Here is a 22307-nt window from a genome sequence, read left to right as displayed (position 1 = left end):
TGTCAATTTTCGGCACTGGCGCCGTCGTTCTGGTTATGCACCACTCAGGCGAAGCGCAGCTCTCTATTATTTGTGGTAGGACGCCGCTCCAGCACAACCCTTCGCGTCAGGGAGGTGTTTCCCTGCCCAGCGACCAAGGGTCGGGACAAGGGGCGTTCTCCGGGCACACGGCAACCGCCTCTCCGCCGGCCCTGCCGGCCCCGCCTCCCCTCCCGCCGGCCCCGCCTCCCGCCGGCCCCGCCTCCCCGCTCCAAGGCCGCTTCCTGCGCGCCGCCCCGCCCTGCCCCGTTCCGGACGTGCTCCGTGCGGCCATGGCGGCTGTGGACATCCGAGGTAGGCCCGGGGCTCGGGCGGCGCTCGGGGCTCGCACCCCGCGGCTTCGGGGCTCTGCTCGCCGGCCTGGGCTCAGCTCCGCCCGCGGGGCAGAGCCCTCGGCGGGGCGGCCGCAGGAGGGAGTCGGTGTGGTGGTGTGACGGTCCTTGGAAGCTGGAACGGCCGGCCAGTGAAGCTGCCCAAAAAGCAGTTTTCTTGGATGCGCGGAAGGCTGCGAGCATGTGAGCAGGCCGCCTGGGGAAAACAAGCTTCCTTGTGGTAGACTCTGCCTTTTCAGGGGGGATAAAGAGGTCCTGCGATGAGATGGCGACGTAAGGGAGCAGCTAAAAAAGAGAGTTCCCGCTCTGAAGTGTGGGAGAAAGTGGGAAGCCCTGGCGTGTGTGTGGGACTTGCACAGGACCGGAGCAGCGAGTGGGGCTGGTAATCTTAAGAGCACTTCAGGTGGATGTGGTGAGGCAGGCCAGGTGTTAGCAAAGTCGGAAAGAAAGCTGAAGTAACAAAAAACATTTAGGTGTGGAGGTGTGGAATCAGGGATATGAATTAAGAGAAATTATGTTTTAAAGAACTGATATTTGACTGAGGTATTAAAGAGTATGTTGTAAACAAAGTAGAAGTTAAATTGTTGTGAAGAATTTGAGCTTTCAGAGAAGTGGGGGTTCAGAGGCCACAGGAAAGGAAGTTATTTTTCTCCATAAGAGTTTCTGGATGAAATAACATCAGAAGCATGGAGTCTCAGAGAATGAACAAGAGCAGGTATTTAAGAAAATCTCATGACGGGTCAGTTTTGAGAATGCCCCAGATGTTTTCTCCTTTTTTGTCTTCAAATTCTTAATGGTTATGTGTTATCCTGTGTGTTTTTTTGACTGCCTTGTTTGAGATTACACAAAGGAACTATGTAGACAATTAATGGAGGAGTCCTGTATTAAATTATTAGCTGATGTGAGAACCTTCTGTCTTACTCCAGATAATTTAAGCTCCCTCAAAGTCTTTTATCTCATATAGTTCAAAATACTATGTAGGTATCTTACAGACACCTGTGCCACTCCCTTCTTCCTGGGCTTAACTTCACTCTGAAATTCTCTGACTTCTCTCCCCCAAGCAGCAAAGGTGAACAGGGAATGGGGTTGTGATCAGTCCATGTGTGTTGACACTGTCACTCTGTCCTCCTCATCAGGAGAACTCTTGACAGCCTTCACTGCTCCATGGTGGGATCCCTCCCACAGGAGACAGTCTTCCATTAATTTCTCCAATGCTGTTGTTCCAAAATGCACTTTTTAACCTGGTAGAAGAAGCACATCTACACAACAGAGTTGAGATATCTGATTGACTGCTCTTAAATATTGTACCAGCCTATATGTCTGAGAACAAGGCTTCTTTACAGGTATTACGTTCATATTGATACTCTGAGCAGCAAACAGTACTGTGTCCAGGATGTCCTTTTCAGGTTCCTTTGAGGTCTGGTTCATTGGTAAGCAGATTTGAGCTTTCCATGCCTTTTTCTTTGAGATGCATAGCTATACACAGTGCTCAGAAAAAGTTACTTGAGCATTCAGCTTGCAGGGTAAGTCTTGTCCTGACAGTAGAAGAGGACATTGTAGCATATAGAAATTCATGAGTCAGTTTAATATGTCCAATTGGGACGGATCATGAGCTGTAAAAATGGCCATAAAACCCTTTTTCCCATTGCCCCAGCAATCTGTATTGTAACTTTACTAAGCAGGGCCTTGCCTCTCTTTATTACTGGATGTGTGGCTCTGCTGTTGATACAGAAGTCTGTTCCATTTTCTGGTTGTACTGGAGCTATGAGATCTGCCAAGAATGCCTTGATGTTTTCCACCAGTCCCCTCATAGTCAGAAATAATGTTTACCTCTAATTGTTCCTTCCTGCCTGCCAAGAGTACATTGATTCAGGCCAAGGGTGGGAGCCCTGTCAGACCCCAGTGCCCCCTGCCTGTTGCTCTCCTTTCACCTTCTTTAGGACCATTCTCTTCTTCTTCACTGTAAACAGGTATTGAATATAGCCTGCATAACTCCCCCAGTTAGGGTATTAGTCAACATGATAGTTTCCAAAAGCTGAGACATTCCAGTAAAGCAGATTTAAGCCTAGCCACTTTGATTAAGTACTTAAAAAATGAATGGGACTCGGGTAGGGGTGAAGCTGATAATAATGTTCCCTGAATTTGGGGAACAGGAAGGTTAGAAATTAAGGTAGAGTGTTGGATGATCAATGGGTCTACCTATGAAAAACCATCCCAGATTTCTCTGCATGACACATCAAAACTAGTGATGAAAAATCCGGAATTTTGCAGCTCTGAAAAATTGTGTAATTTTGCTGTGTATCCCTTTGGGTCTACCATCATGTGGGACTATCATTTAAATTCAAAATAGATATTACTGAAACTACAACAACTGCATTTTCACCAATCCAAGAGTATTAAAATATTTTATCTCCACAAATTTTTGAAGTCAGGCCATGTGTGGTCTAAAATACAGGTCATCAAGAAATTTTGTTTAATCCATCTTGGTGTCTGAAATTGGCAGAAGTAATAATGCCGATCAATATTCAGCACTTAAACCAACCTGCTCACAGTTTTTAAGGACCTTCTGTGCAGGATGGTTATCTTGGTTACACAGGCAATCCCTCACTTTTCCAAAATTACCAAGATTTCTGCAGCACCCAGAGCTGGGTCAGGATGGACCAGTGCCCATTGTGTCACAGTGAGCATGGCCTCTGACCTGCCTTACCCTCTGGGCCAGCTTTGAGGCTGCTTTGCCAGGTGAACACGACCTTGCAGCTCTGCAGGCCTGGCAGCTCGTGGGGCTGCTTGGCCTGGCCTGTGTTGTGCTCGGCATCGGGAGAAATGTGAACAAAGTGCTCCAGCACGGCTTCCCCAGAGGGTCACAACTCCTGCCAGCAAACCTGCTCCAGCTTGGCCTCCTCTGTCCAAGGGACCAGAGGTCCTGTCAGGAGCCTGCACCAGCGTGGCTTCCCACGAGGTGACATTCTCCCTCGGGCATCCACCTGCTCCAGTGGGGGCTGCTCCAGGGGCTGCAGCTGGATCTCTGCTCCACTGAGGGGGACAGCCACCTTATGGTCTGTGCTTGTCTCTCTAGGACGTGGGGGAGCTTCCAGCAGCTTCTCACTGAAGCCACCCCTGTAACTCTGCCTACCAAACCTGGTCAGGCAAACCCAGTACCATGTCAGGCTACTTTACTGTTCCTCTTGCTTTGTCAGAGCATAGTGCTGGGCTACCTAGCCAATAAGGCCAGGTTCAGCACATTGTGTGAATTACTCTTCTTTTTTGCCATGGATTGCTGGCTTGTGTTCCAAATTGTCTTGAAAATCATGACAGATTGGCAGTATTGTCACAAGCACTTTACTTTTGTATCTGTGATGCAAATTCCACAAGAAGTGCTTTGCACAAGATGTCCTATTTCTGAAAGGAACAGGGAAGCAGGAGCGCCATCCTTTCTTTTACCCAAAATAAACAGTACACCCTTCAGTAGGACAGCTATGCCAGGTTCATGGTTTGTTTTATTCTTCCTCTCCTCTTCCCAAGAATAGTTAAGAGAGCTGTGGGAACTCAGCACATCTTTCCTGATGTGCAGGATAAAATGTGACTCTGCACATTCCTGATGTGCAGAGTCACTGAGACAACCCTTGGGGGGCTCGGAGGTCCTGGAACGTTGCCAGAAGTGTTTGGTGGTTAGACTTTGATCCTGCACAGGATGTAACACCTGTATGAGGATGGGAGGATCACACGGGGATAAGTGGTGAAGGGATAGATTAATTATAGTGTGAAACACAGGTTTTAGAATCTCGGTACAGGGGGGTTCTATGGGGACAAGATGAAGGAATTAGGGCGTGTCCTGTCCTCCTTCTTGTCATCCATCTTGGATGGTGATGGTGGCACTTTGAGATTGGTTCTTACTGAATGTGCACTTGTCAATAAGGGTGAAAGGTATTGGGGAGAAAAGGTAAATATCTTACGCGTAGTATTTGGTATAAAGATAAGTGACCGCCCCGAGGGCAGTCAGTGTGCTCATGGCTGGCTTGCTGTGCGGACCTCTGTCGGGCCAGGAGTAAATATTGTAGATAAGAATTAATAAACAACTCTGAAGAACTGAAAAACCTGAAGACTCCTTTCGTCCTTTGGAGCACGGGCTGCCCCAAGGCCATCCAGAGCCTTTCCAGGCCATTGGAACAGCCGAGACGGGACAGAGAGCAATCTTGCTAGTTACAAAGGCAATTATAAATACTGGCACTAAGCAGCTGTGCATAATTGAGTGTTAGAATCCAACTTTATATTCCATTTGACAATACATTTATCAGTCTATATACTGCATGATAGCTATATATATATATATATAAATATATGTATCTCTAAAGCTCACTTGACAATCCTCTGAGAAATGCAGGTATTGTTAATCATACAAACAAAGAAAGTTTGTATTTGAAGTGTAATGTGAGAGCTTATTATGCGAAGAATGCAAGTGCTTAAGATTTTAAGATTTTTTGAAAAGCGAGCTCTTTTGGATTTGAATGGCATTTGGAATAAACAGCATTACCACGACTTGGGTGCTTAATAAGGGATCTTAGTGCTGTGTTTCTGAGATTTCCTTTTCTGTAGTGAGGAGAGAGAATAGTGTATGTGAAATAACTTGAATGTCTCTAGACTTCTCCATCCCTTTCCCTGCCTTGCATGAAACAGTTGGCCTAAAAATTCTGACATTAGCAAGGAAAAATGGTTTACATGTAGCTATTTCTGTTGCATTTTCCCTGGTTTGCTAAGCATGTAGTGTTGCTTTATAACGCTTCCTCGGAGAAGCTGCTAGTAGTGTATGAGCTGACATTTTTGAAAGTGATCTGATGATCCTTGAGCATGCTGAATTGTCACAGAAGTAAAATAAAATATTCTCATTGGAATGATAACTGGGAGTTCAGGGTATGCATATAATGCGTGAACTTTAGGGAGTGATTCCTGTGAGGAGGGAATTTGAGATCTTCAGTCAGTCGTCAATAATTTCTCATCACTTAGGGGTTTTTTTAATCTAAACAATGCATGTCTCTTCCTGCTTTCTTGTGTCTAGGAAATTCTGTTTGCTGCTGCTGTGATTTAATATCAGTGAATTTCAGAGTTTTTTTCCAAGGTTCCTCCTGCATCTCCAGTGTTAGCAAATGTGTTGCCTGTGGAACAACCAGCAACTGGTTGTTGACACTGGTTTCTTTGCTGTGCCTGAAGAACATTTTGCTGCAGCGTGATAACAAAATGCAGGGACTTTAATTCATATTTCCCTAAATCTGTAAGAATTTAACTGGCCTATTATGCCTTGTAGCTTATAAAGTATGTCCATTTTAAAAGCTTGCTTTTTTATATAATTGTTAGTGTTCAGTAGTTTGATACCCGTAATATCCACTGAGTTATGGAACAAGGAATTTGCTGTAGGCAATTTGGCAGATTAATTTTATAGTCGGGACTAGAATCTCTCTTGTTTAAGGTTACTGGGAAGCATCTGCCCAAAGATAGCATCTTTGTGTTTGCTGTTGTTTTTTGGGTTGTGTTGGGATTTTTTTGTTTGTTTTGTTTGTTTTTGTATGCTGCTAAGAAACCTGCAGAAGATTAAAGGTTATCAATTATTATTTGAACTCTATGAAATTCTTCTTTCTTCTTAACCGGTGTGTTTGTGTTCCATCTCCTTTCTCTGCTGTAATTGTTAACTGCTGTCAATTTACTCTTGGATGTATTTGCAGTGGTTTTGACTGCTTTGATACTCAATGTAGGTTTATTTTCCCAGATAATCTGTTGGGGATTTCCTGGGTTGACAGCTCCTGGATTCCAATATTAAACAATGGGAGTGTGTTGGACTATTTCTCAGAGCGAAGTAACCCTTTCTATGACCGAACATGTAACAATGAAGTCGTCAAAATGCAGAGGATGACCCTGGACCATTTGAAGTAAGTTGTAATTTGCATCTGGTTGATGTGCAGTATCCCTTGTCCCTCCGTTCAGAGGCTTTGGTGACTGAATGGAAGCATGCTGGAAAGCTCATTCTGTTCTGTTTTTAGTCCCACCACTTTCCAGCAAGGCCAGCTTTTTCTGTATTTGGATGTTTTCTACTTCTTCTGCCGTCTCAAGGAGGTGTTAAGCTTGAAGGATTCTGTGTATCTTTTGAGATTCCAGTAAACCCTTTAGATATTTCTCTGACATAGAAAAGCTGTCTTCTCTCATTCTCCCTCCTCAACAGCACCTGAGTAGTGTAATGTAGTTAAATGTTTTTTCTGCAGTGAATAGAGTTTATGTTAGGGGATACTTTGAGTTCATAAATAGTTTGTGTTTCCATATACTGCTGGCTGTGTGCCATAATTAGTACATAACTCCTCCTAAGAGCTGGCTTTTTAGTGTGGATAATAAGAGCAGTGAGTGTTGTAAATAAACTGATCGCATATGGTTGTGTATTGAGATTGCATGTGCAAGTTAACTTTCTTTTCAGTTCCCCATCTGCTATGCTGAGCACAAGCAAGTTGTTTGAGAACTATTTAAAGACTCCACAATATGATGGGGAGTTTGCAATCAGAGCTAGAAGTCCGTTGGTAACGTCACTTGTGTTCAGTGTGATTGCAGAGAGGCCTTTACATCAGACACACAGATGGTCACATCACATACCAGTTCTTTGTTGCTGTATTTAAATGACATCTCCATGATGATAGATTGTTAACTTTCTTGCTATTTATCTGTTGCTGATATAGTCTACTTGTGTTGTGTCACAGTATAATTCTCTTTGTCAATGCACCTAGGATTTGATAGCTCAGGAAAATCCTTTGCCTTTATTTATTGCACATTATAAAGAGGTTTCAAAGCATCAGAACTTTGTTGGTTTATTGCTCGGCCCTTTAGTCACTCTTCATGTGCTACAGATTTTACTTGGAGGAAAATGCTTACTCTGGTTGTTTCTTTCTCAGCCAGATGGTTGGAGTGGAGTACATCCTTCTCCATGCTCAAGAGCCCATTCTCTTCATTATCCGAAAGCAGCAAAGGCAATCCCCAACACAAGGTACCGTTGCTCACTTCTTGCCCCTGTTGAGAAGCCAAATCAGTCCGTTGTTTTTATCAGTTCCTAAATTGTGTCTAAGCATTTCTGCTTCCTCTTTTCTCTCTTAATCTCCAGTCTAACGGGGAGGAGGGTATGAGGCTTTGTGGTGGGGAGATCCTTTCTGCAGCAGTTCCCTGCAGTGTGCCAGCAGCAGGGAGTGCCATCTTGTGGGGAAATGGGAACAGCAAATGGGAGAGTGCTGCCCTGTGCTACATTTTCCTATGGGAAATTGCTAATAGCATTCATTCCATTTATCTGTTAGGCCATGCAAGAGTGTCCATATCTTCTTGTGGTAACAGCACCATTCCTTCCTACAGTGTTATTTTCCAGTTTTTAAATCAAACACCTTAGCTTTTTTTCCCCATCTGCATGCAACTGGCTTTGTTATTCCTTTTTAACCTTGAGTTTGTTTGTGTATGTGTGATTAATCAAACATGTAGCCACATTTCAATATTTATTGGATTATCCTATCTGTTTACCTCATCTTCACATAACATAATTTAGGTTGTTTCAGAATAAGCTTTGTAGGAAAGAAAGGCAGGGTTAGTGCTAATTATTTGTTCTTTTTGTTAGGGGTTTAGGTTCTGTATATGCATTTTGGTCTTTACAGGGCTTTGCCTTATCTTGTAATGTTTCTTATTTGCTTATATCAGATAACAGTCTATTTACATTGCAGTTCCAAATTGAGAAAACATGTATGATTGATTCTTTAGCATGTTGTTTTATTTCTTTATTAGAGATTTTCAACATAACTTCTAAAAGTGAGTATAGAATTATTATACAGCCGTTAATTTCTGGCTTTGACGCCTTTCAGATTGAGACTGGAGTTGGAGCTACCCACAGTATGTGTGTTTGGACTTATGCTGTAAGGCAGATGTATGTTTGGTGGAACGTAACTGTTTTCCCACTGTGACTGTAAAGTTTGTGCTGGGTACCTTAATTGAGTTGCATAGTTCCCTAGCTGAGATGCTACCATGTGTTTTATTTCATCAGGGTACAAAAATGAGACATGGGAATGGGGATGTTAAACTGAGAATTATAGAGTTCATAGCTAGTGTGGAATACTCAAATACAACTGATGCAGGCTTATCTCATGACTTCTGTGTGTTTTTAAAACACAAGTATTTATATTTGAAATTCTTAAAGACTGTTTGAAGTGACATTAGAAAAATCTTTAGATCAATGATTAGGGAGAGTTGCCTGTCTAGGAGAGTAGGCCCTCGTACAGAGCTGAGAGACAATAAAACTGCAGTTCTGTGTCTTGCTCCATTTGTAAGGAAGTACTAAGCATCCTTCTTTTTTCAAGGAGAAGTGGGTACTGGCTGTAATATGCACCCAGCTGTCTGGGACTGCTAATTTAAGTAGGTGTCCATGCTTCATAAAATGCAAGTACTGGATGAATTGTTAGTAGAGATGGAGGAACTGGAACACATGTGCACAGGTAATGTCCTTAGGAATGTGAAGCTGGGAGCATTGCTATGGTTTCTCAATTGAACAATGTTTGGCAGAGTTACAGAGGCAACTGTAATGTTCCTCTGCACTGCAGCTCTAATGAACAAGACTTTTTGATTGGGCAGTAGAAGTTCCAAATCTGATTTAGCAAATGCCTTTGGAAGGTAGTCTTTTTTGGCAGAATGTTACTAATTTAGAAAAGCATGCTCTGTGTGTGCTTCACTCCATTGGGTCTGGGAAATCTAGCTGAGAGGATTGTAGAAGTTAGAGAAAACTGAGTCCAGAACAATGATATCTTACATTGTAGTGGGCTTCTATTGGTAGCCAAGGCTAGTGGAATTACTTCCAGAGCAGTTCACTTGACTAGTAGTAGCTCTAGTGTACTCTGAAAACCCCAGTTCTGTGAAGCAAATCATTTGCTTGCAATAGGACAGGACTTCACAGCACATGCTTTTCTATCTGTAAAGCAGACATTGTTTTTTTCTCTCCTTATCAGTCTGTGTCTAAGGTGCAAATAAAGCACCTTGAAGGAAAAGGTTAACAGGAGAAAATTTTGTGTTAAGAGAAATACTGCAATTTCTCAGTCGCTGCTATGACTGAAATTCAGCAACAAATACACAGTCTTCAGCCAGAGCTTGAAATTGATTCCATGTTTTTCTTCTCTTCCTTCCCACAGTTATGCCATTGGCTGACTACTACATTATTGCTGGAGTGATTTATCAAGCACCTGACTTGGGATCTGTCATTAACTCCAGAGTTGTAAGTGTTCTGTGCATTTGATGCACACTGGTTTATATCCATTTTTACTTTTGGTTGTCCCCCAGGCTGTTTAAATATCTCCTTCACTATTCTGAGGAAAGATCTCGTGTAGTAAGGGTGCAGTAACTTAAAACAAACCCCACTGATTAATATTGTGTGCATCCCACATGAAAATGCAAGTTCTTGTGAGAGTGCAGTATTGCCCAGAAACTAGGATACATTAAGGATGAGGGATCAGAATAAGCAAAGCTACACAATTGGCAGAACAGCGTGAAGTTTGAATAATCAAAATTTTAAAATTATTTGACATATATATGAAGTAGTAATTAAATACATAATCAGTGAAGCTTGCTTTGGAAAGGTAATGTTAAGCTAATATTATATTTATTTTTAAATGAGGCTTGTGTTTTTAATTGATGTGGTATTTCTTCTTAAATTGGATGCTCAAGTTTATTTTGATTCCTTCTGTTCTTGTAAATTATTGGTTTTTGGCAAGTTTTTCTCTGTCAGTTTATAAAAGCACTCCAGAAGAGCCTTGTGAGAACCTGTTAAAGAAATTACATTCTGAGTCCAAATCTAGATATTCCAAGTTCCCTTCTCAGAACAAAAATGAATACAGAGTGTTAATTCAAAAATTTACATTGTGTTTTCTCCCTGAGTTGTGAACTCAATGCCTTACATTCTTGTCCTGAAAGCTCACTGCAGTGCATGGAATTCAGTCTGCTTTTGAAGAAGCTATGTCCTACTGTCGCTATCACCCATCCAAGGGCTACTGGTGGCATTTCAAAGACGAGGAAGAACGAGGTATGATTGCTCTTTCTCCTGCATACTTTGGGAGAGGAAAGGAATGTAGGGGAAAGCTTGAGGCAATGCACAGTGATGGTGGACAAGTGAGATGAAGTTTCTGAAGGGTAAGTTAGGGCTCTCTACCAGGTAAAAGGAATTTTGCCCTTCTGTGCTGGTGGGAATGAACATCGAGGCATAGGTGGGAGATGACAATAATGAACTGTGTGTCAACAAAGGGGGCAACTCTTGAACCCACTGGGGACCAAAACACATTTTCAGAAGCAAATCAGTTTGTCAGGAGGTAAGAATCATCCTTAATCTGTCTTCCACCAAAAAAAAAATAACCTATGTCAGTAAGAAAATGGAGGAAAAGTTCAGAGGAGAGACAAATACCAACTTGTCATACAACAAAGAGCTGCTAAGAGAAAATGAATTTCAATATATCTTTCTCTGATATTTCTGTGACTTGCAGAGAAAACTAAACCAAAAGCCAAGAAGAAAGAAGAACCAAGCTCTATTTTCCAAAGACAACGAGTAGATGCTTTGCTCTTAGACCTAAGACAAAAGTTTCCACCCAGATTTGTCCAGGTATGACACGCAAAAGCCACAGTTTTACTGTAACTTAGAACTTAAAAGACATAGGTATTTAAACAGGGGAAACTGAATGGGAATTTTGTGTATTTCTGCAATAGTAACATGGATTAGATCATAAACTTGACATGGAAGGCTCATAATAGTGTGTAGGATCTCCATTTGTAATCACTGGAGTCATTAAGGCCTTGGCAAAACCATTGTTCTAGAGACTCGCTAGTTAGCATGGAAATTCTTGGCATTCTGTGAAGTTTTTGTGGTTACCTCTGATTGTCTTTGGTAGCCATTTGTTCCACTAAGTCTTCTGCTTGGGAGCAAAGGAAATTAGGTTTACAGCGTCTCACAAAAGTGCTCCTCAGCCAGTCCTGGGAAAGACTAGCTAACTGCATATTTTTGTCTTTAATGTTTTTCATTTGTCAGAGGAAAAACTGGATGTTATAAAATATTAACTGGATTTTATTTAAAGTGTATTTAGGGACCCATTCCACCCTCACCTCTTAAATATAAGAGTGTGTTGCTTGCATTTAAATCCTAAATTAATGGCAGGAAGTGTTGAGAATTACAACTTTGGTTCCACTGATGTGTTGGTTTTTTTTCTTCCCTCACAGCAAAAGCCTGGAGAAAAGCCTGTCCCAGGTAAAACTGTAATATTTTCACAAGACTTAAAAAATAGACTCTGTATGCAGTATCTTATCCTTCAGTTGCCATGTAAGCTCTTGCTGCTACTGCTGTGAGATGGTTTGGAATTCTGGTATTACCAAATTGTGCAAAGTAATGGGTCAGAGTAGAGACTTTGAGTTGATCATAGGCAACCTCCAAACAGGAAATGCATGAACTGTATCACTTCAATCTTTTCCACCTTTTAACTGATATAAGTATGAATTTATTCTCTGCTTATCATTCTTACACCTTTGATATTAATGTTGCCTTTGTGGCATTAACAATATTTTCTAAATACTCTGAACAGTGTTTTAGGAATGAAATTCAGAGGTTTAACTTTCTTTTGCTGTTACGTCTTTAGTGGATCAAATCAAGAAGGAACCAGAACCAGTGCCTGAAGCTGTCAAGACAGAGGAAAAAGAGACTGTAAAGAATGCTCAGAGTGCTGGTGCTAAAGGACCACCTGAAAAACGAATGAGACTCCAGTGAAGGAAGAATCTATTGCACATCTGGATTTGTCAGAACCTAGAAAACATAGGATTCTTGCTCTCTTCTTTATATTTAAGCTCTTCCACTGAGACTGATAATTCAGGGACTGAGATCCCTGTAACAGCTTTTTCTGTAAAAACCTCTCATGCAGATGTTAATGTCAGGATGTGAGATGCCTCAAAGGAGGCAGTCATTGTCTTATTTTGAATGCTGACTTCTGAGAATGGTTTTTACATGGACATGTTCAGCAGCCTCCTGAAGACTTTACAAACTCCTGCATCCTTTGTGTCTAGGTTTCCTATGTAAAAAGAAAAAAAACTTTTATATATAAAAAGGAATTGGAATTCTTGGCAAATAAAATTCCTGGCTGGTGGAAGGCTTTTCTTAAATGTATACCTTTTTAGTAGCAAAATACATCATATATGCTGGCAGCTCTTTTTTTTTTTTTTTTTTTTTTTTTTTTTTTTTTTTTGCTTGGACATTGGAGTGTGTTGTCTTCTATGTCTTCTATTCTGAGGAAGAAAAGTTAGGTTACCCACTACAAATTGCTGTGCCTCTAGTGTGCTTGGGGTAAAGATAGAAGATTTGCTGACTGGACCCTCAAATCCTTGTAGTTAGATGTCAGGAGGGTCTCAGTTTCTAGATATTCTTGGACAAGGATTTTACTTAATGGTTAAGCTGATAGTTTATTATGCAAGTTAGTGTTTTGGGAGAGAGATTTATGGTGTAAAACAGGCTAAGATTTCTTGATGTTGCACACTCAGTGAAGCTGTTTATATTTCTAATTTTCCACTGTAACTCAAATATATCAATCATGTCTCTTCCTCTGTGCTCCTGGCACTTCCTTGTGCCTTTATTAGGCATGTGCCTTCCAGACTCGCGGAAATGGGACAGTGGAAGAGAAACATCACTGACACCTATACACTTATTTAAGCATATTGCTTACATAGACCTTTTTTTTTCTCAGAAAAAATAGAAATAATCTGTTGAAAAGAAACTACTATTGGTTTGGTTTTGGTTTTTCACTGAAGTAATGGAGTGAATCTTGAAATAGTTTGCTTTCTTTCCACAACTGTCACCTGTTTTCAGTAAGTAAACTGTAGTTAGCAAGAAAAAGGTTTGTGCACAGCAACCAAAATGTAGATAGGCAGAAAGACTAAAGTACGCTTAGATAGCTGTGTCAAATTTATCTTCAGGTTACAAGACACTCTTTTTCAGTAGCTTAGCTCTCCAGTCAGATCTGTTTATTACTGAATGACAGAAAGATCCATGTCAGTTTTGTCATATAATCCAAAGCGGAAATGTTAAAAGATGCAGATATGCCAATAGCTGTTCTCAGTTAATGCAGATACAGATCTGAAATTCATATATTCATGTACTTGAGTGTGTATTAGGTTTATTTCACGCCTGGATCAGGTTTGAACAGCCATTTCTCAAAATGTTGATAAAAGTAGATAAGAAAATAGTGTGACTATCAGGTCAAGTGAAAATATAGAAAGCAGTTACTCTTGGTTGCTCAAAACCAGACAAGGTGGTGTGAATATACTTCGAACAAAAGGGGTTTCATTCTTTCTTGTATTATAGAAATGCCTCTGAAAGCAAGTAGTAGAAGAAGCACAAAAGCCATTCCCTTATCCACCCCCATGAAGGAAATGCAGGATTTTCAGAAATAAGACATGAATGGTGAGGCACCTCAGCATTCCTTGCTGTTGATGGCCAGAATAAAGTCCTTGGAAATGGCCATTAAATGAGCTGAGAACCTGTATGTAATTTGGGAAAAGTTAGCAAGACAAATGACAGACTGCACTTAATGAAGATCTAGGGTATTGGGCTTCAGTTGTGTGGGGTTTTTTTGTTTTTTTTTTTCTTTGGTGCTTTGGTGGTTGTTTGTTTGTTTGTTTGTTTGTTTTTTTAATGGAGAAAATTATCTATTCATGCACCAAGGAAATATTTAACACTACTAGCAGAAGAAAGCTTGCTTATTGGTGAAGGCATATACATCTGTGGCAAAAAATGCATGCTGCAATATAGTATGAGCAAAATATTCTATCAGTCACTGGACTTCACCTGAAATAAAGTGTGTTGTGCAAGTCAATGTCTGAAAAGGAATTTCCCTAAAGTAGAAGGGTTTGATTAATGGCAGTAAAATGAGTAGGACAGAGTTTCTCCTATGATGGCCCTGGGAAGACAAATATTAAGTATTTATAAAACTGAGTAGTGAAACAAATAGGAAAGTAGAGGACTCCTGTCTTGTAGTACAAGAAGAGAGGGACGTGTAAATGAAAGTGAATTGGAGTTACATTTGGACTGAACCATTATACTCCATGCTCAGAATTTGAGCTGATCAGAGATAAGGGTGGAACATGAAGAGGCAGACTGTCCTCACATTTATATCAGCAGCCTTTCTGTCTTCTGCAGAAATGCCTGGTGTTGGCTGGTGTCAAAGGGCGTTAAAAGGGATGGATTCCTGGTCTGATCCCGTCTGAGTTCAAGTGCCAGCATCTAAGCTATTGAGAGGATAGCAAATGGCTTCCATTCATGAAACAAGCATTTGAATGTGAGCAACCTTTTCCAGGGGAATGATCTTTCCCTAAGCAAACTACATTTTAAAACAGTAAGAGATGTTACCAGTATGTTGATTTCTAGTAGCTGTCCAGTGCTGAAGGTTTGCCGTATGAGGAACTGAAAGATCTGCTTCTGTTACTCACTGACCAGATATTCAACAATAATTTCATCACTTAAGTGAGCTATTAATTTACTGAAGTGACATTATGTCAGTTATTACTGGTGAAATGTTAAGCAGATTCTTGTCAGTAATGTTTTTCAGAGCATGAGAATCTAAACCTTTTCTCTCTTGGTATAGAGTCTGACTCTGAAGTCCAAAGTCCTTCCCAAGGATGTTCAGTATTTCTAGCTTGTAGATAAAAGGGAAAGAAGCAAGCACTTCTGAAATCTGTTTGTGCATCACTTTCTTCTGTATAAAGGAGAGATTTAGATGAACAGAACTATCTCTACTTTTTGCTCTTAGTTAATAACCATTTAGACTTCAAAAGGGCTTTACTTTGCCTAAATCATGGAGTAGGAGGAGCTGAAAAATACCTGGAACTGTAGCTGAAACAATTCTCCTCAGAGCCTGAAAGTACAGATAAATGTTTGCATACCCATGAACAGCAATGCATATTTGTATGTACGTGTGTGTATGTGTACAAATGCATGCAAAAATCCAGCCAGATTGTAGGAGAGGGGCCCTCTGTGTGCCTCAGTTTACTGTGTAAAGCTAATGGTATCTCAGGTGCAGCAGAAATACTGTCTGTCATCTTTTCATTAAGTAAGGTCTGACCAGGCTATATGTTGGTCTCGCACATTCCTCTTTGCCACTCTGCCCCCATACTTCGTATTTTGGTAGCCCTTTCCTAGGAAAGAAAGTTAGATGCCATCTGGTCAGTCATTACGTTCTGTTTGCCAGAGCAAGCTGTTCTTGGAGCAAGAAGGGTATAAGCAATAGGAGGGACGAGGCAAAGGGGAGAGATTAGCTTTATACTAATACTTTGAGACCTGAGTATTTTCTACTTTTAACTGTATAGCTATGTTTATATTAAAAGAGAAAGTAAGTAGTAGGCAAGTTCATGTCGAGGGATGGAAGGGGTGGTAAGGCATGGCTATTGCAAATTGGCTGAGTGATTTAGTAGGGTCTTTTGTATAACTTAAGCAGTGATTGCACAGCAGAAGTTTGTATGTAAAAATAGCACTACAGACTGCACACAGATTATGTAACAGGATTTTTCCATTACTGTGGTCTGAGTTATATTTATTTCAAGAGACGTAATCTGATGTGATACTCAATACTGAAATGCAAACTGATAATTGAAAAATAGTGGACAAGCATTCAACAGCTAGCTGCCCATAAAAGACCTCACGAGAAACAGTTTAAATAATTTTAAAACCAATAGGAAAAAAATCTAAGGCTAAAATACATAGGTCATGAGTTTGGATGGATATCTAGAAAGATCTTCCTAGATGGATCCTAATAGAAGCAGGCATCCTATATTCATTCCTTTAAACTGAGGTAGTGTATTACAAGGTCTGTGCTGCTAATGCTGGCCATGTTTGCAAGGTACCAACCACAGAATCAAGCACCTTTGGACAATAGTTGGTAATCTCCACAGCTGTTAGTTAGGCCTGCCATGTGCACAGCATAAGGTTCCAGCCCCCTCAGGACCCTGGGGCATAAGGCAGCAGAAGGAGGTTCTGAGCATTCTGCCAGCTGCTGCTTTCTTTCCTGCCCAGCCTCCAGAGGGGCAGTGCCTATCTCCAGTAGTTTGAAATGTTAGGTGTTGCTGCCTGTGCCAGGGTGATGGCCAGCACACAGAAGTTGGTGACAAAAAGCAGGATTCCTGAGATCCATATGGGATGGTAGAAGGATACACCTCCTGCAGCTGAGAAAGATAAGGTCCATAGCAGGTTGGACTTCATCCCAAACACGCTTGCAGTGCTGAAAAGAAAGTTGTAAAGAGTTCCTAAAGGGTAATAGCTGTGGCTATGTTGAATCCCAGCACTATGTGCTAGAAAACCAGTGTGCATATCTCTGTTGTGCAGGACATCCTGTCTTAGCACAACCCAGACCACTCTCTTATGGTTGTGTCTTGCCAGAGCTGTATCCAAAATGGGGGTGGTAGTCAGTGGTAGATGTACCTGTAAGTGTTCTCTTTCCAGTGCTATGAAATCACAAGTCTTTAAGAGGATACGATGTCCTCTGCTGCGTAAGGAAAATGGCTGCTGCATAAGTGCTGTCTTGTAATTAAGGTGCATTGTTGTAGGTATGTAGCAGCTGTGGTGTAGATAGGGTTGAGGATTTTATACTTGGTACTATTAGTTTCCATCTATATTCTAGAACATAGTGGAAGTGAATTCTTCCCTGGTTCTATCTTTTTTCTTGGAGGGCATGTGTGCTGTAGTAGGGATGTGCTAAGGTCACCACAGGGAATATTTCTGTACTTATTTCTGACTCTTAAGCCTTAGCCCATTTCTGATGTCCACTCGCAAATTATCCTATAATAAAAACAGCAAAACCCAACCTTTTGAGATTTTTAAACAGATTTTCTTGCTTGTGATCTACCCAAATGATCCCTTTCCTGAACAAAAACATCTGTGACAAGGGACGTGAAGGTGAACTGGGGGTTGTCCTTGCTATGTCTGCTCAGGAGAAGAAATAGCCATTCATTTGAAATTAAGATTATTAGAAGCTGGGAATGTGTTTGTGAGAGGCAAATTTACTGATTCCTTCTCACAAGAGCCTCTGTTCTGGCTCAAAGAGCAGGGTGGGCTGCCTGGAGGCACCCGGGCAGCGCTCGGCGATGCCGCCGCAGGTGCCGTTTCCCGGGGAGTGGGCCCGGCCCGGCCGGCACGACGGCAGTTGGAGCCTCGGGGCGGTTCCGCCCGGGCTGGGCCCTTCCAGGTTCTATCCCCGCTCGGGCGGGGGCGGCCGGTACCGGCGGCCGCGATGGGGCCTCTGCCGGGGCTCCTGCTTCTGCTGCTGCTGGGCGCGGCGGGGTGCCCCGGGGCCCGGGGGGCCCGGCCCGCGGAGCCGCGCACCGCGTGGGTGACGGTGCCGCGGCAGCTGAGCCCCCGCCGTGGCGACGACGCCCCGGCCCTCTCCTACTGGCTGAACGTGGGCGGGCGGCCGCGGGTGCTGCGCCTGCAGCCCAGGAGGGGCCTGGTCTCCCGCCCCTTCACGCTGGTCACCTACGGCCGGGACGGGGCCCGCCGGGAGGAGCACCCCTTCGTACGGGACAACTGCTTCTACCAGGGCGACGTGGTGGGGAGCCCCGGCTCCCTTGTGGCCCTCAGCACGTGCGGCAGGGGCCTCCACGGCGTGCTCTGGGTGGAGGACGATACGTACCAGATCGAGCCCGTCCCCAATGATCTGGCCTTTCGGCACATTCTCTACCGCATGGAGGGAGACAACAGCTCCGAGGGAGCCAGCTGCGGACTGACGCCGGAGGTGCTGCAGCAGCAAAAGGCTGTGCTGCCGTGGTTCAAAGCTCCCAAGTCAGCGGGGGAGAACGAAAAGCTGAGGGACTGGTGGACGCACATCACGTATGTGAAGATGGTAGTGGTCGTGGACCACGTGCGGTATGTAAAGTCAGGCAGGAGCAAATCCAGAGTCTTGAAGGACGTCATGCAAGTCATCAATGCTGGGGACATTTTGTGCAAACAGCTTTCTATCCGGCTGTTTGTTATAGGATTGGAGATCTGGACTGAAAAGAACTTTATAAATATTACTAACTCTATTGCCCCGGTACTTAATGCGTTTAACTCCTGGAGAAAGTCAAACCTGTTACCTCGGATGTACCATGATGTTGCTCACTTATTTGCATATCAGTGGTTTGGAAGCAGCTTGGGATTGGCATATATAGGGACAGTGTGTGATAAGCACTGGGCAGCAGCTGTTATTTCCTTCACTGATAAAAAGGTGTCTGTAATTACTATCACATTTGTCCATGAGCTGGGCCATAATCTTGGGATGGTTCATGATAAACCGGATTGTAATTGCAGACGCAAGAAATGCATTATGTATGAAAACAATGTTGACACTGACTCGTTCAGTGACTGCAGTTACAAACAGTACTTTGAGCTGGTTGTAAATGGTGCTCCATGCCTTCGTCAGCCACCAGCACCTGGCAGTTTCATCACCGGGATGAGTGAATACTGTGGGAATAAAATAGTAGAAAGTGGAGAGCAATGTGACTGTGGTTCAGCAGCAAGCTGCCGAAGGGATCCTTGTTGCCGCACAAACTGTACATTTACTGCAGGTTCAGACTGTGCATCTGGAAGATGCTGCAAGAACTGTAAGGTCCTTCCAGCAGGAACACTCTGCAGAGCAAGTACTGGCAGCTGTGACCTGCCAGAGTATTGCAATGGAACTTCCTCTCAGTGCCCGCTGGATGTATACCTACAAGATGGAACTCCTTGCAATGATGGTGTTTATTGCTATCAAGGAAAATGTTCATCCCACAATGAAAAGTGCCAGCGTCTCTTTGGCAAATATGCCAAGGTTGCTCCTTTAGATTGCTTTAAAGCAGTGAACACTCAAGGTGACCGGTTTGGGAATTGTGGTATTCGTGACAATATCTATTTTGAAAAATGCAGTACTAAGAATGTCTTATGTGGTAGGATTCAGTGTGAAAACGTAGTCATAATACCTTTCTTGCAGAACCATGTAACGCTAGTCCAAACTCCTGTTCGAGGTAAAAATTGCTGGGGCCTCGACTATCATGTAGGGATACCAAGAGCAGATGTGGGAGCTGTGGAAGATGGCACACCATGTGGTAGTGATATGCTTTGTATCAACAGGACGTGTATGAGTGTATCAGTGCTGAACTACGACTGCAACATGACAAAGTGTCATGACAGAGGAGTGTGTAACAATCACAAGAACTGTCACTGTGAGTATGGCTGGGCTCCTCCATATTGTGAATTGGAAGGATATGGAGGTAGTGTTGACAGTGGACCCCCTCCACCTAAGAAGGCTGAGAGACTAAAAGTAAGACTAGTGCTACTTGGGTTTTATTCTGTGTGTTTTGTTGGAATAGTCCTTTCCATCCGTTATAGACAGAAAATAGAGGGATGGCTTGCGAAGAAAAAAGCCCAATTCCATAGAAAATTGTTTCAAAGACCGAAAAAAAAAGAAGTTCCTAAAGAAAAGTCGCCTGCTGGTGAGTTAAAATCCACCAAAGATAAAAAGGCAGCACCTTGGGATGTTATTGAGGAACTATCAGATTGAGGAACTATTGAGTGATGTGATAACTCATCAAAATAATTCAGCAGGTTCTGAACAGCTCTAATCTCATGTGATATCATTAAATGCAGAGTAAACCTTACCTCTGTACATTTTCTTTTAAGTTAATAAATGCAGGCAGTAAGGCATACTGTTCTTTGTACCCTGAGCTCTTAAACTGATGTAGTTAAGTAAACTGCAGGTATTGTGTTTATACTTCATATCAACAGTATAAAAATGCAAACTTCTTAAAACAGGTGTAGATAGATGACTTATGTGGTAGGATTCAGTGTGAAAACATAGTCAAAATACCTTTCTTGCAGAACCATGTAACGCTAGTCCAAACTCCTGTTCGAGATAAAAATTGTTGGGGTTTCAACTATCACGTAGGGATGCCAAGAGCAGATATCGAACTCCTTGTTACTCTACTTACTTCAATGTCTTCCTTCACCTCATGTTTTCTATGTTTTCTTCAATTCAGTGAGAGAGATGTTTATGAACCTCTTTTGTCATTCGTTAACAACCAAAGAGAAAAAATTGCACTTGCAGTCTCCACTGGTTCTGTGTCTCTATTTAATTCACATCTGTGACACACAAACAGGTAAGGAGCAGGTATTGCAGTGAGATACAGCTGTCTGTTTCACAAGTGCTTACAGCTGTTTACAGGGAGCAGCCCTTCAGGAGGAAGGTAGATCATAGGGAACAGGGTCTTCCTTTTGTGGAAGAGTAGAGAAGGATTATCCAAATAACAACCAGTAAGCATTGCATTTCTCAACTGTAAAATATATGTCAACAGTGTAGTGACACCAAATCTGGCATTTCACTAGAACAAATTGTTTTTATTTCCTGGAAATTTTCCAGTGTCTTGACTGCTGACTGCTTCTGAGAAGTGCTGTGTATTTTATTGTCTCTAAGAGGAGCTGTCTGTGGGGCTCCCCAAGTTAACTGAATTTCTAAAGTATTTGGAATTATTCTGCAAGTGTCCCCTACCTAGAATACCTGCAATATTTGATAGATACTTTATCTGACTATCTCAGAGGGTTTCTTTTGGCTTATTCTGTGATTCTTTCTTCAGCTGTAACAGAATGTGTCCTTGCAGCTCTATGGAGTGCTACACAGAAGCATTGTCATTTTAATTTTTTTAACACAACATAAAATATTTCTAACTTCTGAAAAATATTAGGTACATGGAAATACCATTCAGTAAGTTTTATTGCTATTATTTCTATTACAGTAGTAACTAGACCGTTCTATCAGATCAGCATGGAGAGGAGTCTGTTGTCCAGATCATAGTTAAAACTTTTTTTTAAAGGTGTTTCAGGATAAAGGGCTATAATACACATCTGCTAAAAAAAGAATTATTTGTATTTAGAAAATAAAGAGCACACTTTTAGCAAACATTCTGTAAAGGCAGGATAAGTACCCCAACACTTGGGAACACCTGGGAAGAAAGATATTGGTGACTCTACAAATTATTATGGTCAACTCTTGCTGCGTCCCAAATATATATGTTTTTTAGAATATGCATTTACCTGTAATTTTTTTGTGTATTTCTTTGGTGTCCTGTATCCAAAAAGGGCCAATTACATTATGATGGGATGTGAAATACAAAGCATGTGATTCACAGTTTTTCCCAGCTTTCTGTGTAGAGCAAATGGGTCCTTATATATTTATCTATGCTGTCTGCAGAAATGAGGTAACACATTGTTTGTTTAGGTTGTGTTTATTGTCATGATAGAACATGAATGGTTTTGATTAGATGATGAAAACTTGATCTTGCATTTATGTCAAAAGGCAAGATAACTGCCCTTGATGAACACCACATCTATTCCTCATGACCAGAGACCTCCTTTGGGGGTTGGGGGAGTGGGAGAGGTGTCCTCTGAGAAATAACAGTTGTAATTCAGGTGTTGCAAACAAGGGATAGAAGATGGAGAAGAGAGATGTGAATTAATTGAAAGATGGAGAGAAAAAGTAACAAAAGCACTACACCCAGCACCTTCCAACTACCTGTGCACATCTAGTACCTACTAAAACTTTTTTTATTTTGCTTTTTAAATACAAAAAGAGTGGCAGAAGTTTCAGGTTGCTACTTTGATGGCCTGCTGTTGTTGATCAATAGTATACTATAAATTGCCAAGTACAGATCTATGCTGAGACAGAGAAACACTGGAGTCAGGGAGTTCTTGTTTACAGAGCTGCACACTGAAGAGACAGAGGTGTAAATGAAAGCACAATTTAGCCCAGAAAGCTTACTTACAAGTGCAGTTTTGGGAAAGATAAAGTAACAAAATGCTGTAGTTTCTGTTTTTCTCTATGCTTAAAGATTGTTCTGGAAAACCAGGACTTAATTGGGAGGAGGCTTTCA

At 42.0% G+C, this 22307-nt stretch overlaps 2 protein-coding genes across 2 annotated transcripts; both read left to right on the top strand.

Annotated features, from left to right (window-relative positions):
* The first annotated feature begins 203 nt into the window (after positions 1-203).
* Positions 204-12538, top strand: MED6 (mediator complex subunit 6). Its single transcript, XM_064714766.1, has 8 exons — positions 204-333; positions 6130-6289; positions 7295-7386; positions 9554-9636; positions 10332-10440; positions 10895-11010; positions 11622-11649; positions 12035-12538. Exons 1-8 carry the CDS (start codon positions 312-314, stop codon positions 12160-12162), a joined length of 738 nt encoding a protein of 245 aa, XP_064570836.1. The 5' UTR covers positions 204-311; the 3' UTR covers positions 12163-12538.
* Positions 12539-16908: 4370 nt separating this feature from the next.
* On the top strand, positions 16909-19945 carry LOC135448684 (disintegrin and metalloproteinase domain-containing protein 21-like). Its single transcript, XM_064714902.1, is given in 3 exon segments — positions 16909-16922; positions 17475-17549; positions 17551-19945. Coding segments are annotated over 3 exon segments (2484 nt in total).
* Positions 19946-22307: the final 2362 nt, after the last annotated feature.

The sequence above is a fragment of the Zonotrichia leucophrys genome, chromosome 5 (genome assembly GCF_028769735.1).
Source record: "Zonotrichia leucophrys gambelii isolate GWCS_2022_RI chromosome 5, RI_Zleu_2.0, whole genome shotgun sequence".
Lineage (NCBI taxonomy): Eukaryota > Metazoa > Chordata > Aves > Passeriformes > Passerellidae > Zonotrichia > Zonotrichia leucophrys.
Note: the sequence above shows the minus strand (reverse complement) of the source record. Positions and strands in the feature narration are given on the sequence as shown.

Bases quoted from the DNA above. Each gene is read 5' to 3' on its own strand.
- MED6 (XM_064714766.1), top strand. From the start codon at position 312: ATGGCGGCTGTGGACATCCGAG. The intron at 7,387-9,553 runs GTACCGTTGCTC...TCCTTCCCACAG, and splicing joins AAGGCAATCCCCAACACAAG to TTATGCCATTGGCTGACTAC. The intron at 10,441-10,894 runs GTATGATTGCTC...TGTGACTTGCAG, and splicing joins CAAAGACGAGGAAGAACGAG to AGAAAACTAAACCAAAAGCC.